This window comes from Silurus meridionalis, chromosome 25 (genome assembly GCF_014805685.1).
Source record: "Silurus meridionalis isolate SWU-2019-XX chromosome 25, ASM1480568v1, whole genome shotgun sequence".
In the NCBI taxonomy this organism is placed as follows: domain Eukaryota; kingdom Metazoa; phylum Chordata; class Actinopteri; order Siluriformes; family Siluridae; genus Silurus; species Silurus meridionalis.
Window position 1 is genome coordinate 9,951,951 of NC_060908.1, and position 25,620 is coordinate 9,977,570.

The window sequence follows — 25,620 nt, forward strand, 5'->3', positions numbered from 1 at the left end:
TCGCTCCCCCCCTACAGCAGAAGGAGGATGCTGGAGTGAGGGATGAGGCTCGAGACGGGCGCGCCGGGCCAGAGCCGCGGCCTGCTTCTTCTCCCCGGAGTTGCGCGCGCCAAAGCCAAAGTTAGAGCCCCTGCAGCATCTTCGCCCCCGTCGCACCGGCGTCTTCGGTAAGCTAGCTATCCTTTCCCTTTTCGTTTCTATGTCCGATTTATTTCCTTGCACAATAAGGAACAGGCCGTTTGCGCAGGCCGCATCTGTAGCTATGGCAACCACATCTCGTTAATAAGCCCTTTACCACCTCTCATTCAACCGCCGCCCCCCCTTCCCGCGCTCGTCTTTCATTGCGTGGCTCTATTTTTCCGTTATGTGTAAGTCACACAGCATTGAAAATGTTGGCCCTTTTTCCATTCATGCTTTGTGAGGTGGGGAATGATGTTTGAGATGTTTTACATTAAATATTATGTGATGTAATGCCTTTTTTATTCATGTATGGTGCGTGTTAATTTGATTTTCAGTCAGGGCCTTGTTAGGTTGGTGATTTTTCTTCCTCCTTAATCCTTAAAAAAGGGATTATGCTGTGAATTAAATTACAAGGCCTGATTAAAAATTGCATAGGCATATTCAGGCTGTGGCTTAGCCAATAGCATATTCTCATTGGTGGCTTGCAACTGATCTGCAGATCATTCTTAAATTTGTTGTAAGGTATGATCTATTCATTTCCTAACCAAGGTTAAAGTAATAGAAATGCTGCTTGCATTAGAGGTTGTATGCTGTGGTGACATATGGCCATAAAAGCAGGTAAAAGCTTTAGCAGTGACAATGTAGTTCAGATCAAAACCTCTGAACCATGACCAGGATCTATGTGCTATGATTATAAGAATTTCACTTTGCACTGAATCATAATTAATATCACAAACATAAATAAACTCCTATGTGTTCTTGCTTGCAGGTCAGCAAGGAGATCCAGGAGCATGAGCAGGACTCTGTGTGGCAGGAGCAGATGTCAGGGTACAAACGCATGCGGCGGCAGCACCAGAAGCAGCTGATTGCGCTGGAGAACAAGCTAAAGGCAGAAATGGATGAGCACAAGCTCCGTCTGCAGAAGGAAGTGGAGACCCAGGCCAACAACACTTGCATTGAATTGGAGCGGCTAGCCAAAAAGCAGGCTGCCCAGTTGGAGAAAGAGGTAACTTGAGTTCTAAATCAGGAACAGTGCATTAATTAAAAGATTTCTTTAGTACAATGCAACTTTATGCATACAGTTATCTGTTTTATTAGTTTATTATATTTCATTTCCAAACTATATGTGCCTGAAAATATACCAATTCCCCCAGGGAAGATTTTTTTTGCTGTGTTGCAACATTGAAATGAAGTAAATTAAGCAAATCTTCTGCTAATTTTTAGCATCTAAAGAAACAAAATTAAGAATCTAGATTTAGACACAGTAATAAAGAACCATGCAACCCATGATATTATTCACACGTTTCTTTTAATCAAATCTAATCTAAATCAGAACTAGTATTTATTTAACACATTAGCCCTCTTACACTTCAGCTTACATCGTAAATAGTTTAATTAATTTGAAATCTTGTATGCTTGAAACATCTCTTAATTTAAAGGTCTCATAGTTAAAGTGCCAGATGAAATCAGTGCAGCTTTCATAAAGACCAAGGAGCCCAAGTGTATGCCTAAACCAAATACCGCCCACTAACCAGACACTGGTCAGTTATTTTACTATCCTTAACTAATATTGATACCATTGGTAAATATGAGAAAATACAGTCTGTAAAAATATTTTATTAATGTAAACCGTTTGCTCGTTTGTTTAAAAAACATAAATACTCTGCTCACAAGAATGGTTTTATGCCAAGGAAGAGCACCACAGATGCATTATTTGCTTTAAGAATGTTGATGGAGAAGTTTAAAAAAGGTCAGAAGGAATTGCATTGTGTGTTTGTAGATGTAGAGAAACTGAATGACAGTGTGCCAAGAGAGGAATTGTGGTATTGTATGAGGAAGTCAGGTGTGTCAGAGAAGTGTGAGGGTGGGACAGCATTGAAGTGTGCAGTAGAAACGACAGATTGGTTCAAGGTGGAGGTTGGACTGCATCAAGGATTGGCTCTAAGCCCTTTCCTGTTTGCAGTGGTGATGTACAGGTTGACAGACAAGGTCAGACAGGAGTCTCCATGGACTATGATGTTTGTGGATGATATTGTTATTTGTGGTGAGAGTAGGGAGCAAGTTAAGATGAGCCTGGAGAGGTGGAGGTACGTGATGGAGAGAAGGGGAATGAAAGTCAGTAGGAGTAAGACAGAAAACGTGTGTGAATGAGAGGGAGGGCAGTGGAGTGGTGCAGTTGCAGGGAGAAGAGGTGGACAAGGTAAAGTTCAGGTACCTGGGGGTCAACAGGGCAAAGTAATGAAGGGTGTGTTAGAGAAGTGAAGAAAAGCGTGGCAGAAGGGATTTGTGATAGAAGAGTTTCTGCAAGAGTGAAAGGGAAAGTTTATAGGACTGTGGTGAGACCTGCGATGTTGTATGGTTTAGAGACAGTGGCATTAAGTAAAAAACAGGAGGCGGGGCTGGAGGTAGCAGAGCTGAAGATGTTAAGGTTTTCGTTGGAAGTGACAAGGATGGACAGGATTAGAAATTAGTTTATTAGAGGGACAGCACATGTAGGACATTTTGGAGACAAGGTGAGGGAGGCGAGATTGAGATGGTTTGGACATGTGCAGAGGAGAGACATGGGGTATATCGGTAGGAGAATGCTGAGGATGGAGCCAACAGGAGGAGGAAAGAAGATGACCAAGGAGGAGGTTAATGGATGTGGTGAGGAAAGACACGCAGGTAGTTGGGTTGAAAGAGGTAGATGTAGAGGACAGGGGGGTATGGAGACGGATGATCCGCTTTAGCGACCCCTAATGAGAAAAGCTGAAAGAAGAAGAATACTCTGCTCACAAGAACATAAAAAAGTTGCAAGCACAACAAGCTTAAAATACACTATTAAAATATACAGTATGTGTAGCACAATTTTTGCTATACTTACCTTGGCAAAATGAATACTTTTGATTTTCCTATAATCCATGAAGAGGTTAGAGAAAAAATGGCACCATCTGAAACCATTCTTCTGTACAAAATCTTTTTAGAGCCTTGTTTTTTTCCTAACAAAATGTCATTGTCCTCTAACAGAAAAAACAATGCTAAAACACTGAACAACAACACATTTAACCATAGGCATAAGGTGCTTTTCCATAATGTTACCTTTCTATGTTTGTCAAATTCACCTCTGGTGTTTATTGCAAAAAAGATCTACTTGGGTTTCATCCGGTGGTGGACAAAGTACACAAAGCATTTAATTGAGTAAAAGATTAAAGATTCAATAGGGAAAATATTACTCCAGTAAAAGTAAAAGTGCTCCTTTTTAACTTTCATTAAGTAAAAGTATTAAAGCATTTGCCTTTAAATGTACTTAAGTATCTAATTACTATGATTTATTATCGCTATAATATTCCTATTGATAATGTTTATCACAAGACTCTTTGCTTAAACAACTCAGTTTATGTAAAAAGACTCTAATGTTACTCTTAACACAACAATATATTAATAGAATGATATTAATAAGGTAAACACTGATTGATATCTAATAATTCATGAGCCCAAAACCTCCTTTTCAACAACTTAAAAAATATCTTGCAAATAAGGCCTCGGGTGCTGAGGCAGGTTAGAGTCAGGAGTCTTTTCCATAATTTATTACTCTTAAAGTGTTCTGCTTGCTGTTTAACTCACACTGAACTGTATGTTTGTGCTAAGTAGATACCACCAAGCAGCGATGGTGGTTCCAGCTTGAATGATGCCCTGGGTGAACCATTCCATGACACAAAGTCTCCCCCACTGATTAGTTTCAGTTTTAAAAAGCTCCTCTATGCTTCAGCTACTGTCACTGGATAAGTAAAGCATATTCTTAAAACAGTCACAAATTTGGATACATCTCTGAGCTCCCTTTTATGTATAATTATCACCCTAAATGCATTTAAATACACACGTAATTGTGCACAATTTATCAAACTCTCAGAACCAAGAACCATACAGCTCTAATTGTAGCCATAAGATACATACAACATCTATATCCTTATAATATACACTGGCGGTCGAAATTAGAGAACAATTTATAAACAATTGAACAATTCTGAAATAATGTCATCCTCACTGCTCAACAGTTGAGGGAGTTTTTGTCCTGTCTATACCATGCTACCAGAACACATTTTCCACAAAATAACTAAGGCATTTCCAAAAAAAACATTATTTTCCAGAAAACACACTGATCAAAATTAGAGAATACTTTCAGATACCTCACAGTTATTGGTGTTAATCTGGTACCTGGTGCTAATTTCCTTGATTATCTGTCAACCTCTATTTAACTGGCAGCCTAACTTCCAGTTTCACTGACTCTTTACAACATCACAAACTCATTCATGTCCACCAAGAAGGCTGGTCGTCCATGGAAGACAAATACAAGAGAGGACAGGATACTGCGGAGGATCTCAATGGGCAATCGTTTCCACACTGCAGCTGAAACTGCTCACCAGTTCAGTGCTGAACATGGTAAGGATCTGTCTCGTCATACAGTGTCTCGACGTTTAAGAGCATTTGGACTGAAAGCCCACTCTGCAGTGACCAAACCTCTCATTAGCAGAAAGAATCAAAAGGCTAGACTAAGCTTTGCTGAGGAGCACATTGTGTGGACAGAGGAGAACTGGTCCAAAGTTCACTTCAGTGATGAAAGCAAGTTTAATTTACTTCGGTCCAATGGGAAACATTATGTTCGGCGACAAACTGGAGAAAGACTGAACCCAAATTGTGTAAAGAAGTCAGTGAAAAGTGGAGGAGAAGGTGTCATGGTTTGGGGCATGTTTTCTGCAGCAGGAGTTGGGCCTCTTATACAGCTACATGGCAGAGTGAATGCAAATGTTTATCAGAACCTTCTTCAACAACATATGGTTCCTTCCCTGAGTTCATCACCCAATCAGCCCGCAGTGTTCATGCAGGACAATGCTCCATGTCACACAGCAAAAGGGGTAAAGCAGTTCATTGAAACTGAAAACATTGAAATAATGACATGGCCTGGTCCTGATCTCAACCCTATAGAGAACCTCTGGAAAATCCTTGGCGACAAAGTTATGGCCAAGAAACCCACTACAATCACCGAACTGTGGAGGAGACTGGAAGAAGAGTGGACCAAATTCACACCAGAGCAGTGTGAGACACTAGTGCTGTCCTGTGGCCGCAGATGTGCTGAAGTCATTCAGAGCAGAGGCCTGTACACTTCCTACTAATTGCTGACTGTTGTAACCTTCAGAAAATTTTGTTGTAATCTTTTTCCATGCTACTGACTTTTTTGTTCTCTAATTTTGATCAGTGTGTTTTCTGCAAAATAATGTTTTTTTTGGAAATGCCTTAGTTATTTTGTGGAAAAGGTGTTCTGGTAGCATGGTATAGACAGGACAAAAACTCTTTCAACTGTTGAGCAGTGAAGATGACATTATTTCAGAATTGTTCAATTGTTTATAAATTGTTCTCTAATTTTGATCACCAGTGTGTATGTCTTTTAAATAAGCCTTTTAAATTTTAGGCTGCCCTTACTGAACTTAGTTACTGAACAATCACAGAAATCCTTTATGACATCATCTCTATTAAAGGGAATTAAATCAACACAATCAAATCAACAAGTGCTAACTACAATCCTACTAGACTAGTTAGGCTGTAATTGTTTTTTTGTTGCTACACATATTTAATTAACTACATTTTATAAATTATAATGTTATGCAAGAAATATTGTTGCTATATGCCTAAAAGTATAGCAGGCAACACAGCATAACCTGTGCTATACCGTTATTAGCCTATTTCATTAAATGCATTAGCCTTTCCTATCCTTATAATAAGATTAGTTATAAAGCTGCATACACACCTACAGGGAGTGCAGAATTATTAGGCAAGTTGTATTTTTGAGGATTAATTTTATTTGAGGATTTAATTTGAACAACAACCATGTTCTCAATGAACACAAAAAACTCATTAATATCAAAGCTGAATATTTTTGGAAGTAGTTTTTAGTTTTAGCTATTTTAGGGGGATATCTGTGTGTGCAGGTGACTATTACTGTGCATAATTATTAGGCAACTTAACAAAAAACAAATTTATACCCATTTCAATTATTTATTTTTACCAGTGAAACCAATATAACATCTCAACATTCACAAATATACATTTCTGACATTCAAAACCAAACAAAAACAAATCAGTGACCAATATAGCCACCTTTCTTTGCAAGGACACTCAAAAGCCTGCCATCCATGGATTCTGTCAGTGTTTTGATCTGTTCACCATCAACATTGCGTGCAGCAGCAACCACAGCCTCCCAGACACTGTTCAGAGAGGTGTACTGTTTTCCTCCTTGTAAATCGACATTTGATGATGGACCACAGGTTCTCAATGGGGTTCAGATCAGGTGAACAAGGAGGCCATATCATTAGATTTTCTTCTTTTATACCCTTTCTTGCCAGCCACGCTGTGGAGTACTTGGACGGTGTGATGGAGCATTGTCCTGCATGAAAATCATGTTTTTCTTGAAGGATGCAGACTTCTTCCTGTACCACTGCTTGAAGAAGGTGTCTTCCAGAAACTGGCAGTAGGACTGGGAGTTCAGCTTGACTCCATCCTCAACCCGAAAAGGCCCCACAAGCTCATCTTTGATGATACCAGCCCAAACCAGTACTCCACCTCCACCTTGCTGGCGCCTGAGTCGGACTGGAGCTCTCTGCCCTTTACCAATCCAGCCACGGGCCCATCCATCTGGCCCATCAAGACTCACTCTCATTTCATCAGTCCATAAAACCTTAGAAAAATCAGTCTTGAGATATTTCTTGGCCCAGTCTTGACGTTTCAGCTTGTGTGTCTTGTTCAGTGGTGGTCGACTTTCTGCCTTTCTTACCTTGGCCATGTCTCTGAGTATTGCACACCTTGTGCTTTTGGGCACCCAGTGATGTTGCAGCTCTGAAATATGGCCAAACTGGTGGCAAATGGCATCTTGGCGGCTGCACGCTTGACTTTTCTCAGTTCACGGGCAGTTATTTTGCGCCTTGGTTTTTCCACACGCTTCTTGCGACCCTGTTGACTATTTTGAATGAAACGCTTGATTGTTCGATGATCACGCTTCAGAAGCTTGGCTATTTTAAGACTGCTGCATCCCTCTGCAATATATCTCACTATTTTTGACTTTTCTGAGCCTGTCAAGTCCTTCTTTTGACCCATTTTGCCAAAGGAAAGGAAGTTGCCTAATAATTATGCACACCTGATATAGGGTGTTGATGTCATTAGACCACACCCCTTCTCATTACAGAGATGCACATCACCTAATATGCTTAATTGGTAGTAGGCTTTCCAGCCTATACAGCTTGGAGTAAGACAACATGCATAACGAGGATGATGTGGTCAAAATACTCATTTGCCTAATAATTCTGCACTCCCTGTATACAGCAGTTCAACAATTCCCTGTTCCTAGTCAAATAACATTGGGAATATACTTTCTTTTTCATATTCTAAAGATTTTTATGATCAAAAGATTTTTAAGAAATCCTAAACAATAAATACAATGTTTTACAGGCTTTTTTGCACATATTTAACAATATTAGTGGATGCCACTGTATACTAATCAAATAAAAAAAAAGGAAAAAAACTGTATACTAATCAAATGCTTTTGATTAGAGAGTACTTCAAATGAACCAGCTAAATATCTCTCTCTGATATCCTTAAATCTAATAGTGCAGTACATCACAAAGAGATATAATTACAAGATAGAGAGAAATACATGCTTACTTTTTATCTCATAACACTGTCCAACATTTGTAAATAAATTGTTATATAGTCTACATTTGCAAATTATTCTAACCTGAATGAGAAAATTCAATGCATTTAAGGTCTAAATTGACCAGTCAAGTTTTTATCACACTTCAGATTAAAGCATCATCCACAGAGGAGAAAAGAATCCAGCAACAAATCTTGGTCCAGCAGAAGAAGGAACTGACCACCTTCTTGGACACTCAGAAAAAGCAGTACAGACTGTGCAGGGACAGGATAAAGGAAGTGAGTTGTTTTTAAGCGAAAGTGCTGCTGCAGCACTCTGCATTATTATTTTTTCATGATAAAGAGTCTTTTAACTCATCATTGATTCTTTAAAAATTTTTTAAATGTCTATAACAAATTCACTCATTTTATTTATACAAAATATTCTTTATAATAGTTTACATTTTGTACAACTGATTTTTACAACCCCAATTCAAAAAAAGTTGTGAAATGTAAAAAAAAAAAAGCAAAAAAAAAAAAAAGCCCAGAATTCAATAATTTGCTACCCATATTTAATTTATAATTTAACATAGCAAACATAATTGTTTAAAGAGAGAAACTGTACCATTTTTTTTATTTGATAGCCATACTACCTCTCAACAAAGTATGAACAGGGCAAGAAAAAGCTAGAAAGGTAAGTGTTTCTAAAAAGAAACATCTGGAGTAACCCTTTGTAATTAATTAGGTTAATTGGCCACAGATCAGTAAAATGATTGGGTATAAAAAAAATATCTGTGCCTACAACAGCATAACAACTTTTTTGGAATTGGGGTTGTACAAAATATATTTTTGTATATACTTATAGCCAATTTCACAGTTTTCAGTTGAAGGGGGAAGGTTGATATTTTAAAATGCTAACAAAAATTTGTTAAAGCCAACATCTCTATCCTACATACATGAGCAGACATTTATGATTTGTAAGCATTTTACTTATCACCTGGCAAAAAGTGAGGCTGTCCTTCCTGCCAATAGAGCAGGACCTGTTATGTTCTCTTTGTCACCCGCTATTATAAGAAAGGGGTATAGAAACCTTAATAGTTATTAGTTGTAATACTTAAACTAAATATTTTTATACAAATACAGTTTGTATTAACTGTGACACTATGGTGAAATGAATAGCATTGCTCCCGTCCTACATTCGTTTTTCCCTAATGTCAATGTGTGTGCAAGGCACTTTCTATGGTATATTCCTAGCTTATGCCCATTGACTATAATTGGTAAAAAAATGCCAATATGTCTGCAGGAGATGACTGAGGATCTAAGCACACCAAAAGAGGAGAAGCAAGAGAGGCTGTCACGCCACAAGGAGACAATGCAGCGCTCACAGGCCGAGGAAGAGGCACAGCTGCTCAACCAGCAGAGGCTCATTTATGAAAGAAGTTGCCGTGCTCTGAAGAGACGAAGCGTCATAAAAAAACATGAGTTTGAACAGGAACAGATACGGGAGGTAATTTGTAAAGTGCACATATTTTATTTCTAGTAAAGTTTCTGTTTCAAATAGGGACCAGTTATTACAGGTCTTGGGACAAACATTATACATTATATAATATGTTATATATTATATGTAATGTATAACATAATAATAATTAAATATTTGGTGCAATGTAGAAAAAAAAAAAAGTATAAAAATTACTTTTTTGTAAAAGAACAAAACAAAAAATAAGTAAAAAAATATATATATACTTTTGTTTCTCCGTGTACACGCCCCAAGTCATTTAAACCATAAACTGTCCAGTTATTTAGCAAAAATGATAGTGAATCAATTTCATCTGCTTTGGTGCAAATGAAAGTGACAACAGCTTCATTGGAGAGGCAATGGCAGGATAACCCTAAAAAGGGATTGGTTTTACAGGTGGTAGCTATAGACAATTGCTCTCTCCTTATTCTTCCCAACTAATTTGTCTCTGGTTTTGGGTTGTTTGTTGTGTCCTTGTCACTGCTTGTAGCATGCATCATATAAGCTGTAACGTTGGGTGTGTCTTCCAGCACAGTTTCTAGAGTAGAAAGGAGAAACTGGAAAATAAGCCATTACACATGGAGAGATGGGCATGGTCACAACAGGGAAACAGCTCAGCAGCAGGTAGAACAGGAGAACAGGAGGAGCACTGCCAAAGCCCTACACAATGACCTCCAACAGACTACTGGTGTGCATGTTTCTAACCAAATTGACAGAAACAGACGCTATGAGGGTGGCATGACAGCTTGGCTTGACATCCTATAGTAGGTTTACAGCCTTGCATTGTGAAGTTCTATTGTATTTTGCCAGAAAACATCAAAATTGACAGGTTTGCCCATGACCTTCAATTATTTTCATGGATGAGAGCAGGTTCACACTGAGGACATGTGCCAGATGTGAAAGATTATAGAGGTGCTGTGTGGAATGTATGCTGCCTGCAACATCATTGATCAGTTTGGTGGTGGGTCAGTGACTGTAAAGGAAAGACTATCCTAAAGTCACCAATGATATTGGCTGACCCTCACATTCCCCACATCTGAGTCAATTTGAGAACCTCTTTGGGTTACGTATGTGTCCTTGGTTCCCTGAGGGAATGAGACGTTGCATTAACAATGCTTTTGGAATGCGTCTGCATGACCACATACAGTACAGACCAAAAGTTTGGACACACCTTCTCATTCAAAAACATCAAAACTATGAACATGTGGAATTATATACATAACAAAAAAGTGTGAAACAACTGAAAATATGTCATATTGTAGGTTCTTCAAAGTAACCACCTTTTGCTTTGATTACTGCTTTGCACACTCTTGGCATTCTCTTTCAGTTTCAGATTTTCAGTTGTTTCACACTTTTTTGTTATGTATATAATTCCACATGTGTTAATTCATAGTTTTGATGCCTTCAGTGTGAATCTACAATTTTCATAGTCATGAAAATAAAGAGTTTTTTCCCATCAGGAACTTGAGCTGTGTCATCAACGCTTTAGGAATGTGTGTATATACTGCCAGACTGACCAGTCACTGCATAGTGTGGTTGAGCACAGCTGGGAGCCGAAAACAGGTCTACTTGTGCTCTGAAAAACCTCCTCCAAATTTGTGTTGGAGGCTTTACTCCCCAGGCCTCGAAAAGGCATCTGCTCGCTGGTTTAGGCACCCTGGGATGCACACTTTCTTCAGTAAAAGCATCTTTCCCTTGGCCTACAGAAGGATCTGTCATGCCAGCTTGTAAAGGAGGTGAGAGTGCAGACCCCCCGCCTGTGAGGGAGGCATCTGTCGTTAGTGTTACGCACTAACCCCAATTCCTTTATGTTTGCGAGAATGACATCTCGATGCCCGATGTGCTCGACGCCAAGTGTTCCGATCTAGCTAATGTTAAACAGTCATCGAAGAAGGTCCTCCTTCCTTCTTGGGAACTTTGAAGTACCAGCTGTAGAACCAGGCTCTCTTTCAGGGGGAGGTACCACCTTAATGACCTTCTTCCTTAAGAGAGTGTGTACTTCCTGTTCCATAACCATAACTTGCTCAGACCCCACCAGAGTGGTGCACACCCCGTTGAAACAAGATGGACAGGAATTCATGTAGCCTATTTCTACAGTATGCAGACCCATCAAGATCCTCAGATTCGTCACCTCCTTGGGATTCATTCCTGGGGCGTCGCCTAAAGTCCCTGGCAACGAAGTGCAAGTGGCTACTACTTTTTTGCCTCCTGGAACCTGTCAACGAACTATTAACTGTGTCACCAAAAAGGCCAGCATGTATGACAAGGGCGTCCCAGAGACAGACTCTGTCCTTATTGGAGAGCCTGAACAAACTCAGCCATAGCCACCAGGGCTACCATTGATCGGCCGATGGCCCTAGTGGTCTTTTTGTTGGCCCTAAGAGACATGTCTGAGGCCTGACACAACTCTACAGGGCAACACAGAACTGGTCAAGTCAAGTCAAGTTTATTTCTATTTCTAACAGACATTGTCTCAAAGCAGCAAAACTCTAGGATGTTTTTTTTTTTTAATGTAGTCTTCTTTGTCCAGCTCTTTGAGTAGGTCAGCCCGAGAGGCCTGTAGGACCGCCATGGTGTGCATGCAGCCACTGGCTTGACCCACTGCCATGTATATTGTCCACCAAGCCCCTTTTGGACCGCCTCTGCTCTGGTCCATAGCATACACGTTAGCGGGTTGATTACACGTGCCTTAAGGGACAATGCAGCGCCAGGGGAGAGCTAGCTACCCAGCGTCTGGTATTGCAGGTCATGGAATACAGGTTATTCCATGACCTGGACACCTAAGATTACATTAGATAAGATTAGATTCAACTTTATTGTCATTACACATGTACAAGTGTACAAGGCAACGAAATGCAGTTTGGGTCTAATCAGAGTGCAATAACAGCAAGTGCAGGATATATAGTTTTTACATGAATTTACAAAGTTAAGTAAAATGAAATATAGACTATAAACAGTAATTTAAAGATGTATATGTACTATAAATGTAGTATACAGATGAATATATATGTACTAAAACCATAATATACAGATTAATATATATATGTGTATTGTGAACATGATATACAGATGCCTATTATTATACACAGAACGGGTATATATACAATGGTAATAAGTTAATGGTGAGAAGCAATACAAAAAAGAGCAGTGTGCAAATGAGCAAAGGTTTGTGTAGACAGTCCGTGCAATAACAAGTGTGAGGTAAGAAATGATCAGTGTCTTGGTGAGCATAGTTTTTGTTCAGACAGCCCATTAGCATAGTGACGAAGTGTGAGGTGTGGGGGGGAAATGTGGTAGTGTGTCAGAGTTCACTAAAGAGACAGCTCTAGGAAAAAAGCTGTTCTTTAGTCTGCTGGTCCTGGTCCGGAGGCACCTGTAACGCCTGCCGGAGGGCAGAAGAGTGGCTGGAGGCTGGAGGTGTTAATGTTCCAGGACAGGTCCGCCGAGATGTGGATCCCCAGGAACTTGAAACTGGAGACGTGCTCAACAGCCATCCCATTGATGTGGGTGGTGTCATGTGTGCCTCTTGCCTCCTTCCTAAAGTCCACAATCAGCTCCTTTGTCTTGGAGGTGTTAAGGAGCAGGTTATTGTTATTGCTCCATGTGGCTAGGTGCTGGATCTCCTCCCTGTAGGCAGTCTCATCATTGTTGGTGATGAGACTGATCACGGTAGTGTCATCTGCAAACTTGATGATGGAGTTAGATCCATTCACAGGCCTGCAGTTGGAGGTGAAGAGGGAGTAGAGGAAGGGGCTCAGCACACAGCCCTGTGGTACACCAGTGTTGAGTGTGATGGTGTTGGAGCAGATGGAGCCAGATCGAACCTGCTGGGGTCTGTTGGTCAGAAAGTCCATGACCCAGTTGCAGGTGGAGGTGTTAATGCCCAGATCTAGAAGTTTGGCTATTAACTTGGATGGAATGATGGTACTGAATGCTGAGCTGAAGTCAACAAACAGCATACGTGCATAGGTGTTCTTATTGTCCAAGTGTGTGAGCACACAGTGCAGTGCCATGGAAACTGCATCTTCTGTGCTTCTATTGCTTCGGTAGGCAAACTGGTGAAAGTCTAATGTGGTTGGCAGAGAGTCTTTCAGGTGTGCCAGGACCAGCCGCTCAAAGCACTTCATGACAATGGCTGTTAGTGCTACAGGGCGGTAGTCGTTCAGGCACGTTGGGTTGGAGTGTTTTGGCACTGGCACAATACAGGTGCATTTAAAGCAAGTGGGAACAGCTGATTGGGCAAGAGACAGGTTGAAGATGTCAATAAAGATTCCAGCGAGCTGCTCAGCACATGCCCTGACCAGGGATGTTGTCTGGTCCAGCGGCTTTGTGAGCGCTGATCCGGCTCAGTGCATTGCAGACATCTGTGGAGGAGAGTTTGATTGGAGAGTGATCAGCCGGGAGTTTGAGTTTGGTGGCACTTTCTATGTTGTCTCTCTCAAAGTGAGCATAAAAGTCATTAAGCTTATTCAGAAAGAGGACATCAGTGGCAGCAGGGGTGGGGTTGGAGCTTTTGTAATCACTGATGGCCTGGATACCTTGCCACATGCGTCGAGGGTCAGAGTTGGAAAAATGCTCCTCTATCTTTAGCTTGTAGCAGTGCTTGGCCTCTTTGATGCCCCTCTTCAGGTTAGCTCTGGATGTGCTGTAGGCCTGAGCATCGCCTGACCTGAAGGCAGTATTGCGTGCCTTCAGCAGGAGGCACACCTCCTTGTTCATCCATGGCTTCTGATTTGGGTATGTAATGATCTGTTTCTGGGTAGTAACACTGTCTGTGGTGGAACTGATGTAATCCAGTACAGAGGAGGTGTAGCAGTCAATGTCTGTGTGTGAGTCACTGGTGGCCTGAGAAGCAAATGTATTCCAGTCTGTGTGTAAAAACCTTTCCTGAAGTGTGAAAACTGCGTCTGCGGGCCACACCTTGATGGTTCTTACTGATGGCTTTACCCGGTTGATGAGGGGTGCATATTTGGGGGTAAGAAACAAAGAAAGGTGATCTGACTGTCCCAGGTGGGGGAGAGGGGTCGCAACGTAAGCTTCAGCCATGTTTGTGTATACATGGTCTAGAGTTTTGTTCCTTCTGGTGTGACAGGAAACATGCTGATGAAATTTTGGAAGAACTGCCTTTAAGTTTGAGTAATTAAAATCTCTTGCAACAATAAACGCAGCTTCCGGGTGAACAGTCTGTTGTTTACTGATGGCCGCATAAAGTTCTTTCATAGCGAGCTTAGCATCAGCATCGGGGGGAATGTAAGCAGCAGTAATAATGGTGGAAGTGAACTCCCGCGGTAGATAAAACGGTCTACATTTAACCATGAGAAACTCCAGGTTAGCTGAACAATGACTCTCGACACCAACAGAGTTTGTGCACCAAGCTTTGTTAACATAAATGCACAATCCACCGCCTCTGGTCTTACCGGAGCCATCTAATGTCCTATCCGCCCAGAGTGTGTGTCGTCCCGCTAGCTCAATAGCATTGTCCGAAATGCCGCTGTGTAGCCATGTTTCCGTGAAAATCATGACATTACAGTTCCGAAGTTTCATGTTGTGTGTGATGCTGAGTCGAATCTCCTCCATTTTGGGGAGATCTTGACGCTGCCAGCAAGCACTTCCGCCTGGCCGGGTAGAGTGAGCTGCCTCGGGTGCTCTTGGGGTTCTCAGGAAGGAGATGAAGGTTGTCGATAAAACTGTCGGGAAGTCGTAAACCAATATAGAAAAGCTCACGTCGGGTTTACGATGTACATGCACAGCTGTTCTGCACGAACAGACCCTATAGGAGCAACAGAAATACCGCAAAATTGCAGATTCTGGAGAGACCCTGAGCCTCGCGATGTGCTCGCACCGCCATCTTGGGTCGTTAAGTATGCAGATCCGGAAAGAATGGCAGGCCCAGTGGCATGGAGGCAGTGATCTAGATCGCAGGAAGCATTAATTTTCCCATTTATTTTGGAAACGCTGCTTCTGCTTTTCGGCTGGCCGAAAAAATGTTCCGCTTGAAAACAACACTGCCTCCAAAAGCCCCGTAAAGCGGACTGGCTGCGGAGGCATGTCTCTGTGGGTGAAAGAAACCGCTAAAGAGTGGGCTTCCAAACCCTGGGAGAAGGTGCTGGATCTACCAGGTGAGGAAGAAAAAAGGGACACACCCATCTACATTCCCTCTGCCAGGGCAATTTGCGAACCCCATAACCTCAACCGCCACCCTGCCCCGGCAGAAGCGGGACCAAAGCTGCGAGGAGCGCTAGTGGAAGCACTCCACTCGAAGAGTGCCCTCTGAGAGCGTCCACAGTACGAGCAGTTGGCTCCCTCAAGAGCCGACCGAGCGTGCTCCACCCCAAACAAGTTACACACAGCCTGAAATATTGCTTGCTTTTTTCCATTTTTTAAAAGAATTTTATTTAAATTTTACCTCCTTACCTGTACTTACCTGTCCATAGTAAAAAAAACACACACACAGAGCACTTCCTGAACAAACAGAAGCTAGTGCCATCTCCATGGCATGTGTTTTTTATAGCTTCCTGGTCATGTCGTCACCTCGCTCATGACGTCACACTTTTCCATTGGACGGATTATACACATGGTTCAGAGTTTGGTCTTGCAGAGGTGTTTCCAAAACTTGAGTTCCCTTTTAGAACCTCTGTGACGTTATGTCACTATCTGAAGCAAGTCAAGTAGCTAAACAAACTGTCTAGGTGCTCAATGATGACCTTATCTAGGATAAGCCATAACATCAGGAGCAAGCCCAGTCATTGTCGGGAGTGCATACAGGCACATGAGGGTCAAACACATTAGTAACATAATGAGTTGCTGTGATAAAATTCATGCAATTTGGAAGTTTTGCATAGATTTTCAATGTGATATTGATTCCAGCCCTGGTGGTTTTGGTTTTACTTGAGCATTGTCACATAATTTTGAACAACAGTAACCTTGGAAACAGTGGTCCCAGCTCTTTTCAGGTCATTGACCAGCCCCTCCCGTGTAGTTCTGGGCTGATTTCTTACCTTCCTTAGGATCATTGAGACCCCACGAGGTGAGATCTTGCATAGAGCCCCATTTCGAGGGAGATTGACAGTCATGTTTAGCTTCTTCTATTTTCTAATTATTGCTCCAACAGTGGACCTTTTTTCACCAAGCTGCTTGGCAATTTCCCTGTAGCCCTTTCCAGCCTTGTGGAGGTGTACAATTTTGTCTCTAGTGTCTTTGGACAGCTCTTTGGTCTTGGCCATGTTAGTAGTTGGATTTTTACTGATTGTATGGGGTGGACAGGTGTCTTTATGCAGCTAACGACCTCAAACAGGTGCATCTAATTTAGAATAATAAATGTAGTGGAGGCAGACTAACAGGTCTTTGAGGGTCAGAATTCTAGCTGATAGACAGGTGTTTAAATACTTATTTGCAGCTGTATCATACAAATAAATAGTTTAAAAATCATATATTGTGATTTCTGGATTTTTTTTTTTTAGATTATGTCTCTCACAGTGGACATGCACCTACGAAGACAATTTCAGACCCCTCCATGATTTCTAAGTGGGAGAACTTGCAAAATAGCAAGGTGTTTAAATAAATATTTTCCTCACTGTATATATATATATATATATATATATATATATATATATATATATATATATATATATATACACACACAGTATATGCTTTAATTGTCTCAATTCAGTGTGGCATGGAGATGATCATTCTGTGGCATTGCTGAGGTGGTATGGAAGCCCAGGTTTCTTTGACTGTAGCCTTCATTTCATCTGCGTGTTTTGGTGTCTTGTTTCTCATTTTCTTCTTGACAATACCCAATAGATTTTCTATTGGGTTCAGGTCTTGTGAGTTTGCTGGCCAGTCAAGCACACCAACACCATGGTCATTTAACCAGCTTTTGCTGCTTTTGGCAGTGTGGGCAGGTGCCAAATCCTGCTGGAAAACGGATTAAGCATCTTTTAAAAGCTGGTCAGCAAAAGGAAGCATACGGAAGCAACAGGTGCAGTGAGTTTGGTTTTCAAAAAACACAGTATACCAACAAGACCTGATGACATTGCACCCCAAATCATCACAGACTGTGGAAGCCTAACACTGGACTTCAAGCAACTTGGACTATGAGCTTCTCCACCTTTCCTCCAGACTCTAGGACTTTGGTTTCCAAATGAATTACAAATTTTGCTCTCAATTGAAGACTTTGGAAAGAGGACTTTGGACTACTGGGTAACAGTCCAGTTCTTCTTCTCTTTAGTAACATGCCTCTGATGTTGTCTGTCTTTCAGAAGTGGCTTAACAGAAGGAATATGACAACTGTATCCAAAATTTCTTGACATGTCTGTATGTGGTGGCTCTTGATTTCTTTGACCCCAGCCTCAGTTCATTCCTTGTTCACACAAACTCTTGAATAGATTTTGCTCGACAAACCTCTGAAAGCTGCGGTTCTCTCAGTTGGTTGTGCATCTTTTTCTTCCACACTTTATCCTTTCACTCAACTTTCTGTTAACATGCTTGGATACACCACTCTGTGAACAGACAGCTTCTTTGGGAATTAATGTTTGTGGCTTACCCTTCTTGTGAAGGTTGTCAATGATTGTCTTCTGGACGGATCAGAAGATCAGCAGTCTTCCTCATAATTGTGTAGCCTAGTGAACCAAACTGAGACCATTTTGAAGCCTCCGTAAACCTTTGCAGTGGTTTTGAGTTGATTAGTTGATTGACATATCACCATATTCTAATTGTTATATGTGAGCCAAAATCATGAAAATTAAAAGAACCAAAGACTTAAACTACTTTGTGCATTGAATTAATACACAAGTTTCACAATTTGAGTTGAATTACTGTTACTGAAATAAATTAACTTTTCCACGACATTCTAATTTATTAAGATGCACCTGTGTGTGTGTGTGTGTGTGTGTGTGTGTGTGTGTGTGTGTATATATACAGTATATATATATATATATATACACATACACACATACAATAAACAAAGATTTTCATTAAATATGTGTTAACAAATGTATATGTAACAGGAGCTGAACAAGAAAAAACTTCAGAAGGAGATGGAACATGCGTTGATGATTCGGCAAGATGAGTCCACACAAGACCTGGAGCGGCGGCAATTGGAATGTCTCCACAGGCTCCGCATGGAGCTCATTCGTTTACAGCATAACACTGAACTGGAGAACCAGGAGGAGTACAACAACCGACGCCAGAGAGAGCTACACAGGAAACATGCACTGGAGCGCCGACAGCAGCCCAGAAACCTCAAGGTTCACATAGTACCTAGTCAATAGTGCCTAAGAAAAGTTAAATATATACAATCTGTTCATATAGGAAATTTGTAACTGCCATGAAAAGAAGGCTAAACAGAGCATTTCCATATAAAATTAAATTTATATCAAATTCAGCAAAAAATTAATTGTGAGTCAAAATTGGGCCGAACATTGGATTTATGTAGTATTTGGCAGAACAATGGATTTAGGTATTATATTAATTATGTTGTTTGTTTTGTTTTCTATTTGCGAATCGTCTTTTTGAAGACAGGATATTCCCAACTTTTTATGCTGTATAAAACCTGCATGTTTATTCTGCTATAAATCTAGGCATTGGAGATGCAGATTAAAAAGCAATTCCAGGACACTTGTAAGGTTCAGAATAAGCAGTACAAAGCTCTGAGGAACCATCAGCTAGAAGTCTCCCCTAAAAGTGACCACAAAGCCCTGATGAAGACTCTGAAGGAAGAGCAGACACGCAAGCTTGCTGTGCTGGCAGAACAGTATGAACAGAGCATCAACAATTTGATGGCTTCACAAGCGGTAAGAAACTCAAAGTTATATTCAATTCATTTAATTTTTATTTGTATTGGGCTTTTTACAATGGACATTGTCTCAAAGCAACTTTACAGAGATTAAGCACTTATAAAGTTGTATAAAAGAATGTATCGTTTAGTGCCTTTAAATTTGCTCCTTGTAATTGTAAATGAATCAGGGTTCCCTGGTGGTCTATTGGTTAGGATGCAGCGCTCTCACCACTGCGGCCCGGGTTCAATTCCTGGTCAAGGAACCAACCCCAGCCATTAGGTTTGCACAAGCCAGTGCGCTCTTAGTTTGCTCCTTATAAAGTTGTGTGTTAAAAAGCAGGCTTTTGTCTGTTTTTATAGTGTTTTGTTTTATTTCACTATAAATTTTGCATCATGGGTCGCAAGAAGTGTCGTGATAGCGCTGGAAAGAAGGTTGTAAAAAGAATACCTAATGAAATAAATAAAGAAATTGTGGAAAAGCATGAACATGGTGTATGCACATGAGATCTTTGTCTGCAATATGGCATGTCTCATGTCTAGTTCAGCAGTAAGTACAATCATAAAGAACAAAATGTTATTTATTTATTTGTTTATAATTTATTTCTTTTTATGTTTATACTTTGTTACGAGTATATTTGTGTGTTAAATTAGGCATTAAACATTTTAAACGGCTGAAATAAGCGATTGCCTGAGGTCTGGGAATGGATTCATGAACAGCTGGAGGACCAATATGCAACTTATTAGGACAATTGGCAACATGATTGGGTAAAAAAAAACCTCTCAGAGTGGCAGTGTCTCTCAGAAGTCAAGATGGGCAGAGGATCACCAATTCCCCTAATGCTGCAGCGAAAAATAGTGGAGCAATATCAGAAAGGTGTTTCTCAGAGAAAAATTGCAAAGAGTTTGAAGTTATCATCATCTACAGTGCATAATATCATCCAAAGATTCAGAGAATCTGGAACAAAGGGTCCAGGCCGGAAAACCATACTGTATGCCCGTGATCTTTGGGCTCTTACCTTGTACTGCATCACATACAGTAATGCTGCTGTAATGGAAATCACAACATGGGCTCAGGAATACTTTCAGAAAACATTGTCGGTGAACACAATCCACCGTGCCATTCGCCGTTGCCGCTAAATATCTATAGGTCAAAAAAGAAGCCATATCTAAACATACAACAAGGCTCATTTAAAAAAGTGGAAAACTGTTTTGTGGTCAGACGAAACTGGGACGCCATGTCATTTGGACTAAAGAAGATAAGGACAAATCAAATTGTCATCAGCGCTCAGTTAAGAAGCCTGCATCTCTGATGGTATGGGGTTGCATGAGTGCGTGTGGCATAGGCAGCTACACATCTGGAAATGCACCATCAATGCTGAAAGGTATATCCAAGTTTTAGAACAAACATATGCTCCCATCCATATGTCGTCTCTTTCAGGGAAGACCTTGAATTTTCCACCATGACAATGCCAGACATCAATTACAACATCATGGCTGCGTAGAAGAAAGATCCGGGTACTGAAATGGCCAGCCTGCAGTCCAGATCTTTCACCCTGAGAAAACATTTGGCGCATCATACAGAGGAAGATGCAACAAAGAAGACTTAAGACAGTTGAGCAACTAGAAGCCTGTATTAGACAAGAATGGGACAACATTCCTATTCCTAAACTTGAGCAACTTGTCTACTCAGTCCCCAGATGTTTGCAGACTGTTATAAAAAACATTGGTAAACATGGCCTTGTCCCAATTTTTTGGAGATGTGTCATATATAATATAAAAAAAAAAAAATTATTAATTACAGTGGAACCTCGGGTTACGAGCGCCCCTGGATACGTAAAATTCAGGTTAAGAGTCGCAATTCATAAAAAATGTTGCCTCTAGTTACGAGAAATTTTTTAGGATACAAGCGTTGCGCACGGAAAAATCGCAGGGAGGTTAGTTTTTTTACGTATCGCCACGTGCTCTCGCTGCGCTCTCGTGCAGCACATACACATCCGCTCATCTCTCTAACAGTGTGGAATTACTGAACTTTAAATACTGTACGTATTCCAAAATTTGTATCGGGATACGAGCTTTTCAGGTTAAGAGTAAAGTGATGGAACCAATTAAACTCGTAACCCGAGGTTCCACTGTATTATTAAATAATTATTAATTATTATTAAAAAAAAAAAATCCACAAATCACAATGTATGATTTTTTAACTATTTATTTGTATGATACAGCTGCAAATAAGTATTTGAACACCTGAGAAAGTCAATGTTAATATTTGGTACAGTAGCCTTTGAATTACAGAGGTCAAACGTTTTCTGTAGTATTTCACCAGGTTTGCACACACTGCAGGAGGGATTTTGGCCCACTCCTCCACACAGATCTTCTCTAGATCAGTCAGGTTTCTGGCCTGTCGCTGAGAAACACAGAGTTTGAGCTCCCTCCAAACATTCTCTATTGGGTTTAGGTCTGGAGATTGGCTAGGCCACGCCAGAACCTTGATATGCTTCTTACAGAGCCACTCCTTGGTTATCCTGGCTGTGTGCTTCGGGTCATTGTCATGTTGGAAGACCCAGCCTCGACCCATCTTCAATGCTCTAACTGAGGGAAGGAGGTTGTTCCTCAAAATCTCGCAATACATGGCCCTGGTCATCCTCTCCTTAATACAGTGCAGTCGCCCGGTCCCATGTGCAGAAAAACACCCCCAAAGCATGATGCTACCACCCCCATGCTTCACAGTAGGGATGGTGTTCTTGGGATGATACTCATCATTCTTCTTCCTCCAAACACGTTTAGTGGAATTATGACCCAAAAGTTCTATTTTGGTCTAATCTGACCACATGACTTTCTCCCATGACTCCTCTGGATCATCCAAATGGTCAATGGCAAACTTAAGACGTGCCTGGACATTTGCTGGTTTAAGCAGGGGAACCTTGCGTGCCATGCATGTTTTCAAACCATGACGTCTTAGTGTATTACCAACAGTAACCCTGGAAACGGTGGTCCCAGCTCTTTTCAGGTCATTGACCAGCTCCTCCCGTGTAGTTCTGGGCTGATTTCTCACCTTCCTTAGGATCATTGAGACCCCACGAGGTGAGATCTTGCATGGAGCCCCAGTCCGAGGAAGATTGACAGTCATGTTTAGCTTCTTTCATTTTCTAATGATTGCTTAAACAGTGGACCTTTTTTCACCAAGCTGCTTGGCAATTTCCCCGTAGCCCTTTCCAGCCTTGTCAATCATATCAATCATATATTGTGATTTCTGGATTTTTTTTTTAAGATTATGTCTCTCACAGTGGACATACACCTACGATGACAATTTCAGACCCCCCCCTTCCTCACTGTATATATATTATACAGGTTTCTTTCTTATGCCATCTCGGGGAGTTTTTCCTTGCTACAGTCGCCACCGGCTTGCTCATCAGGGACAAGCTTACTTATAAAGAACATATTCACTTTTAATTACCACATTATCTGTGTAAGGCTGATTTGAGACAATATTCATTGTTAAAAGCTCTATACAGATAAAAATGAATTGAATTGAATTGAATACAGTAATATTAGAAATAATAAACATAAAACAATAATAAATATTAATTTCATATATATTTTTATTTATACAGTAATATTAGAAATAATAAACATAAAACAATAAACAAGTATGTTATGAAGAACAAGTATATTATGAAAATTATTTCACTTTATTAGTACGTGGTCTGTTTTATGTGCAGCTACGTCTGGAAGCAGAGCAGGAGGCAGAGTGCCAGGCTTTGAAGCAGCAGTTGCAGCAGGAGATGGAGCTTCTGGATGCCTACCAAGGCAAGACAAAGACACAGGCTGAGGCCCAGCATGAGAATGACATGCAGAAGTTAGAGCAGAAAGCATCCTTGCGCAGGGCTCATCTGGAACAGAAAGTGAGCTTTGTTACCTTTCTTCGTAATATGTGACTTTTCTGTGTGATTGTTTTAGGTTATGACCTGAAAAAGAAATGTTTTGAAGGGTTGTTGTGTTTATATCAAATGCAAGCATGGATTTTCGGTTGTGTTGTTCATATTTTTTTTTAAGACTGATAGTCTGTATATACATAGAGTACTGTGCAAAAGTTTTAAGCAGGTGTAAAGAAATGCTGTAAAGTAAGAATGCTTTAAAAATGCATATTTAAATTGTTTATTTTTATCAATTTACAACTGCAAAGCTAGCAAAGAGAATAAGAATCAATATTAGATTTTTTCAATATTTTGTAACTACTCTTTCACTTCAATTCAGCATCAGTACTTGTATAGTTTGTAGACTTGCAAAAAAGTCAGGTATTTTGTAGGATTAGATTTAGGAGTATAATTACTCTTGCAGCCAAAGATCTATACCTCCGAGGTGGAAACAAGTATGCATGAAAACATAAGAACTGGGGTGCAGAAAATGGCAGCAGGTGCTTTGGATTGATTAATCAAAATTTTAAAGGCAGCCAATTGTAATGACAGGTGATAAAGTAAGGTTGAGGTTCCTTGCCAGTTTGAGGCTACATTTCTGCAAATGGACTTGGAGATTCAGGATTAATGGTGACCTTACTACTGAGAACTACACGAAGAGACAGAAGTATTTGAGCCAGCCTATATCCACAGAAGATCTGTGTTTAGTTCTCCAAGGTGTTTGGAGCAACCTACCTGCTATATGCCTTCAAAAACTGTGTGCAGGTGTACCTAGAAGAATTGATGCTGCGGGCAAAGGGTGGTGACACCAAATATTGATTGATTTAGACTTTTTCTTTATTTACTATCCATTTTGATATTTTACAGCATCTTTTTCACACTTGCCTAAACTCCTTGCACAGTCCTTGTGCAAATAATAAACCACTACATTTTGATTACAGATTGAAGAGGAATTGGCTGTACTTCAAAAAGAACGGACCGAAAAAGTTAAACATTTGTTTGAGCGGCAAGAGCGAGAGCTGGAGGCTTTTGATGTGGAGAGCTCCCGATTGGGTTTTGGAAGCTTGGCCTCGTTTGACTTTCCAAAGGAAGATGACAGATGATCAAACCAAGGCTTTTGAGGCTGTCTGATGCTGGTGTCTGTGGATATGTTGTGCCTGTCTGTCTCTCAACTATTGGATTTACCATGTTTCCTTTGCAGTGACCATGCTGGATCTGTCTTTTAAAATCTTAATTATTGACTGGGAGCTTGAACATAAACTGCAGCTGACACAAGTTACTTGAAGGAGCTAAATATAGAAGAACAGACCTTTTCCCCATTTTGTCAACCTACTTTTGGTATTACAATCAGTACTTCAGGATATTTTAGTACAAGTAAGCACTTTGATATGTTTAAGTATGAACCCAAAATGTAAAGTGAACTCATTGTGTGGAAATGGCTTTGGTTTTAAAGGACATTGCGACTATAGAATGTGTCCTCCGTCTTCACCGTGGCTATTAGCTGTTTTTGTCTATATCACAGCAAATGTGAATACTATTGGTGAAAGCTGTAAACAACGACAGGTTTCGATTTTTTTTTTTTTTGGAGATTTTAAAATATACTGAATATATTGAGTGCATTCATATTGTGAGTCAACACACTTTTTTAAGGGAAGAAAAAGCCACTATAATTTAAACATTGTTCAGTATCCTAAATTAATTGGCATCAATTTATTTTATTACTATAGCAAATCAATGCAGTCAGATTCCTTCCTGTTGTTATTGCATGCACTTTAAAAGACAAATTCAGGTCATGAAGTGGAGCATGGATCTGTCAGAGATTTTAGCTGTAAATAAAAGTGGTTCATAGCAGTTTTGTTTCATGGCTATTGATACTGAACATAAGCTTTATCTTTGATATGAAAGATTGCCAAATTGCCAAATGCCTTTAGGTTATGTTGAATGTTTCAGTTTTGTTTCTTTTGCCCAGGTGACATCATAGTTTGTTGAATTGTGGCTCATTCTTTGTGATGTTATCAATGCTCTTGTACAGAAAAAAAACTGGTGCAATTTGTCTTGTAAAAATTTATATAAATATTTGTATATGATACCCGAAATAGGGGTTTACATGTGTATTGGTCAGTCTTTGGCAAAATAAATATGGAAATCTTATTCATTGGTGACAGTGTAAGGCAAACTATTTTTGTAAGCACATGAGAAAGAATTACCAGTTTCGCTTTTAATGTGGCAAAAAAAAAAAAAAAAAAATCATGTCTAGTTAGTGTCAAGAAACAAAAATACTAAATGTCAGTCAGCTATTTAAGAGATATGTCTTACAAAGTACATTTCTTAATATGTTTATTAAGTAATTCTTACAAAGAAATTCTTAATAAGTGGCAAAAACGTTAGAAGCATTATATGTGGCCAGGGAAATTAATATCTTTTGAAGCCCAAAAGATTCATATCTTTTTTAGAATGCTATCTGTGTCACACTATGTATACTCGTGTGGAGCTCAATCTAAGGAATAGCATTCAGTTTCGTATTTTGTGACTGTGATTACAGGCCTGTTTTCAATTAAAGCCACTGTTGAAACTGC

The 25,620-nt window shown here is 40.2% G+C and overlaps 1 protein-coding gene across 1 annotated transcript; it reads left to right on the forward strand.

Moving 5' to 3' along the window:
- The first annotated feature begins 34 nt into the window (after window positions 1-34).
- On the forward strand, window positions 35-25,620 carry taok3b (TAO kinase 3b). Its single transcript, XM_046838757.1, has 8 exons — window positions 35-167; window positions 950-1,186; window positions 8,008-8,136; window positions 9,140-9,343; window positions 18,361-18,600; window positions 18,934-19,146; window positions 22,850-23,032; window positions 23,986-25,620. The coding sequence occupies exons 2-8, from the start codon at window positions 1,001-1,003 to the stop codon at window positions 24,145-24,147; spliced, it is 1,317 nt and encodes a 438-aa protein (XP_046694713.1). The 5' UTR covers window positions 35-167; window positions 950-1,000; the 3' UTR covers window positions 24,148-25,620.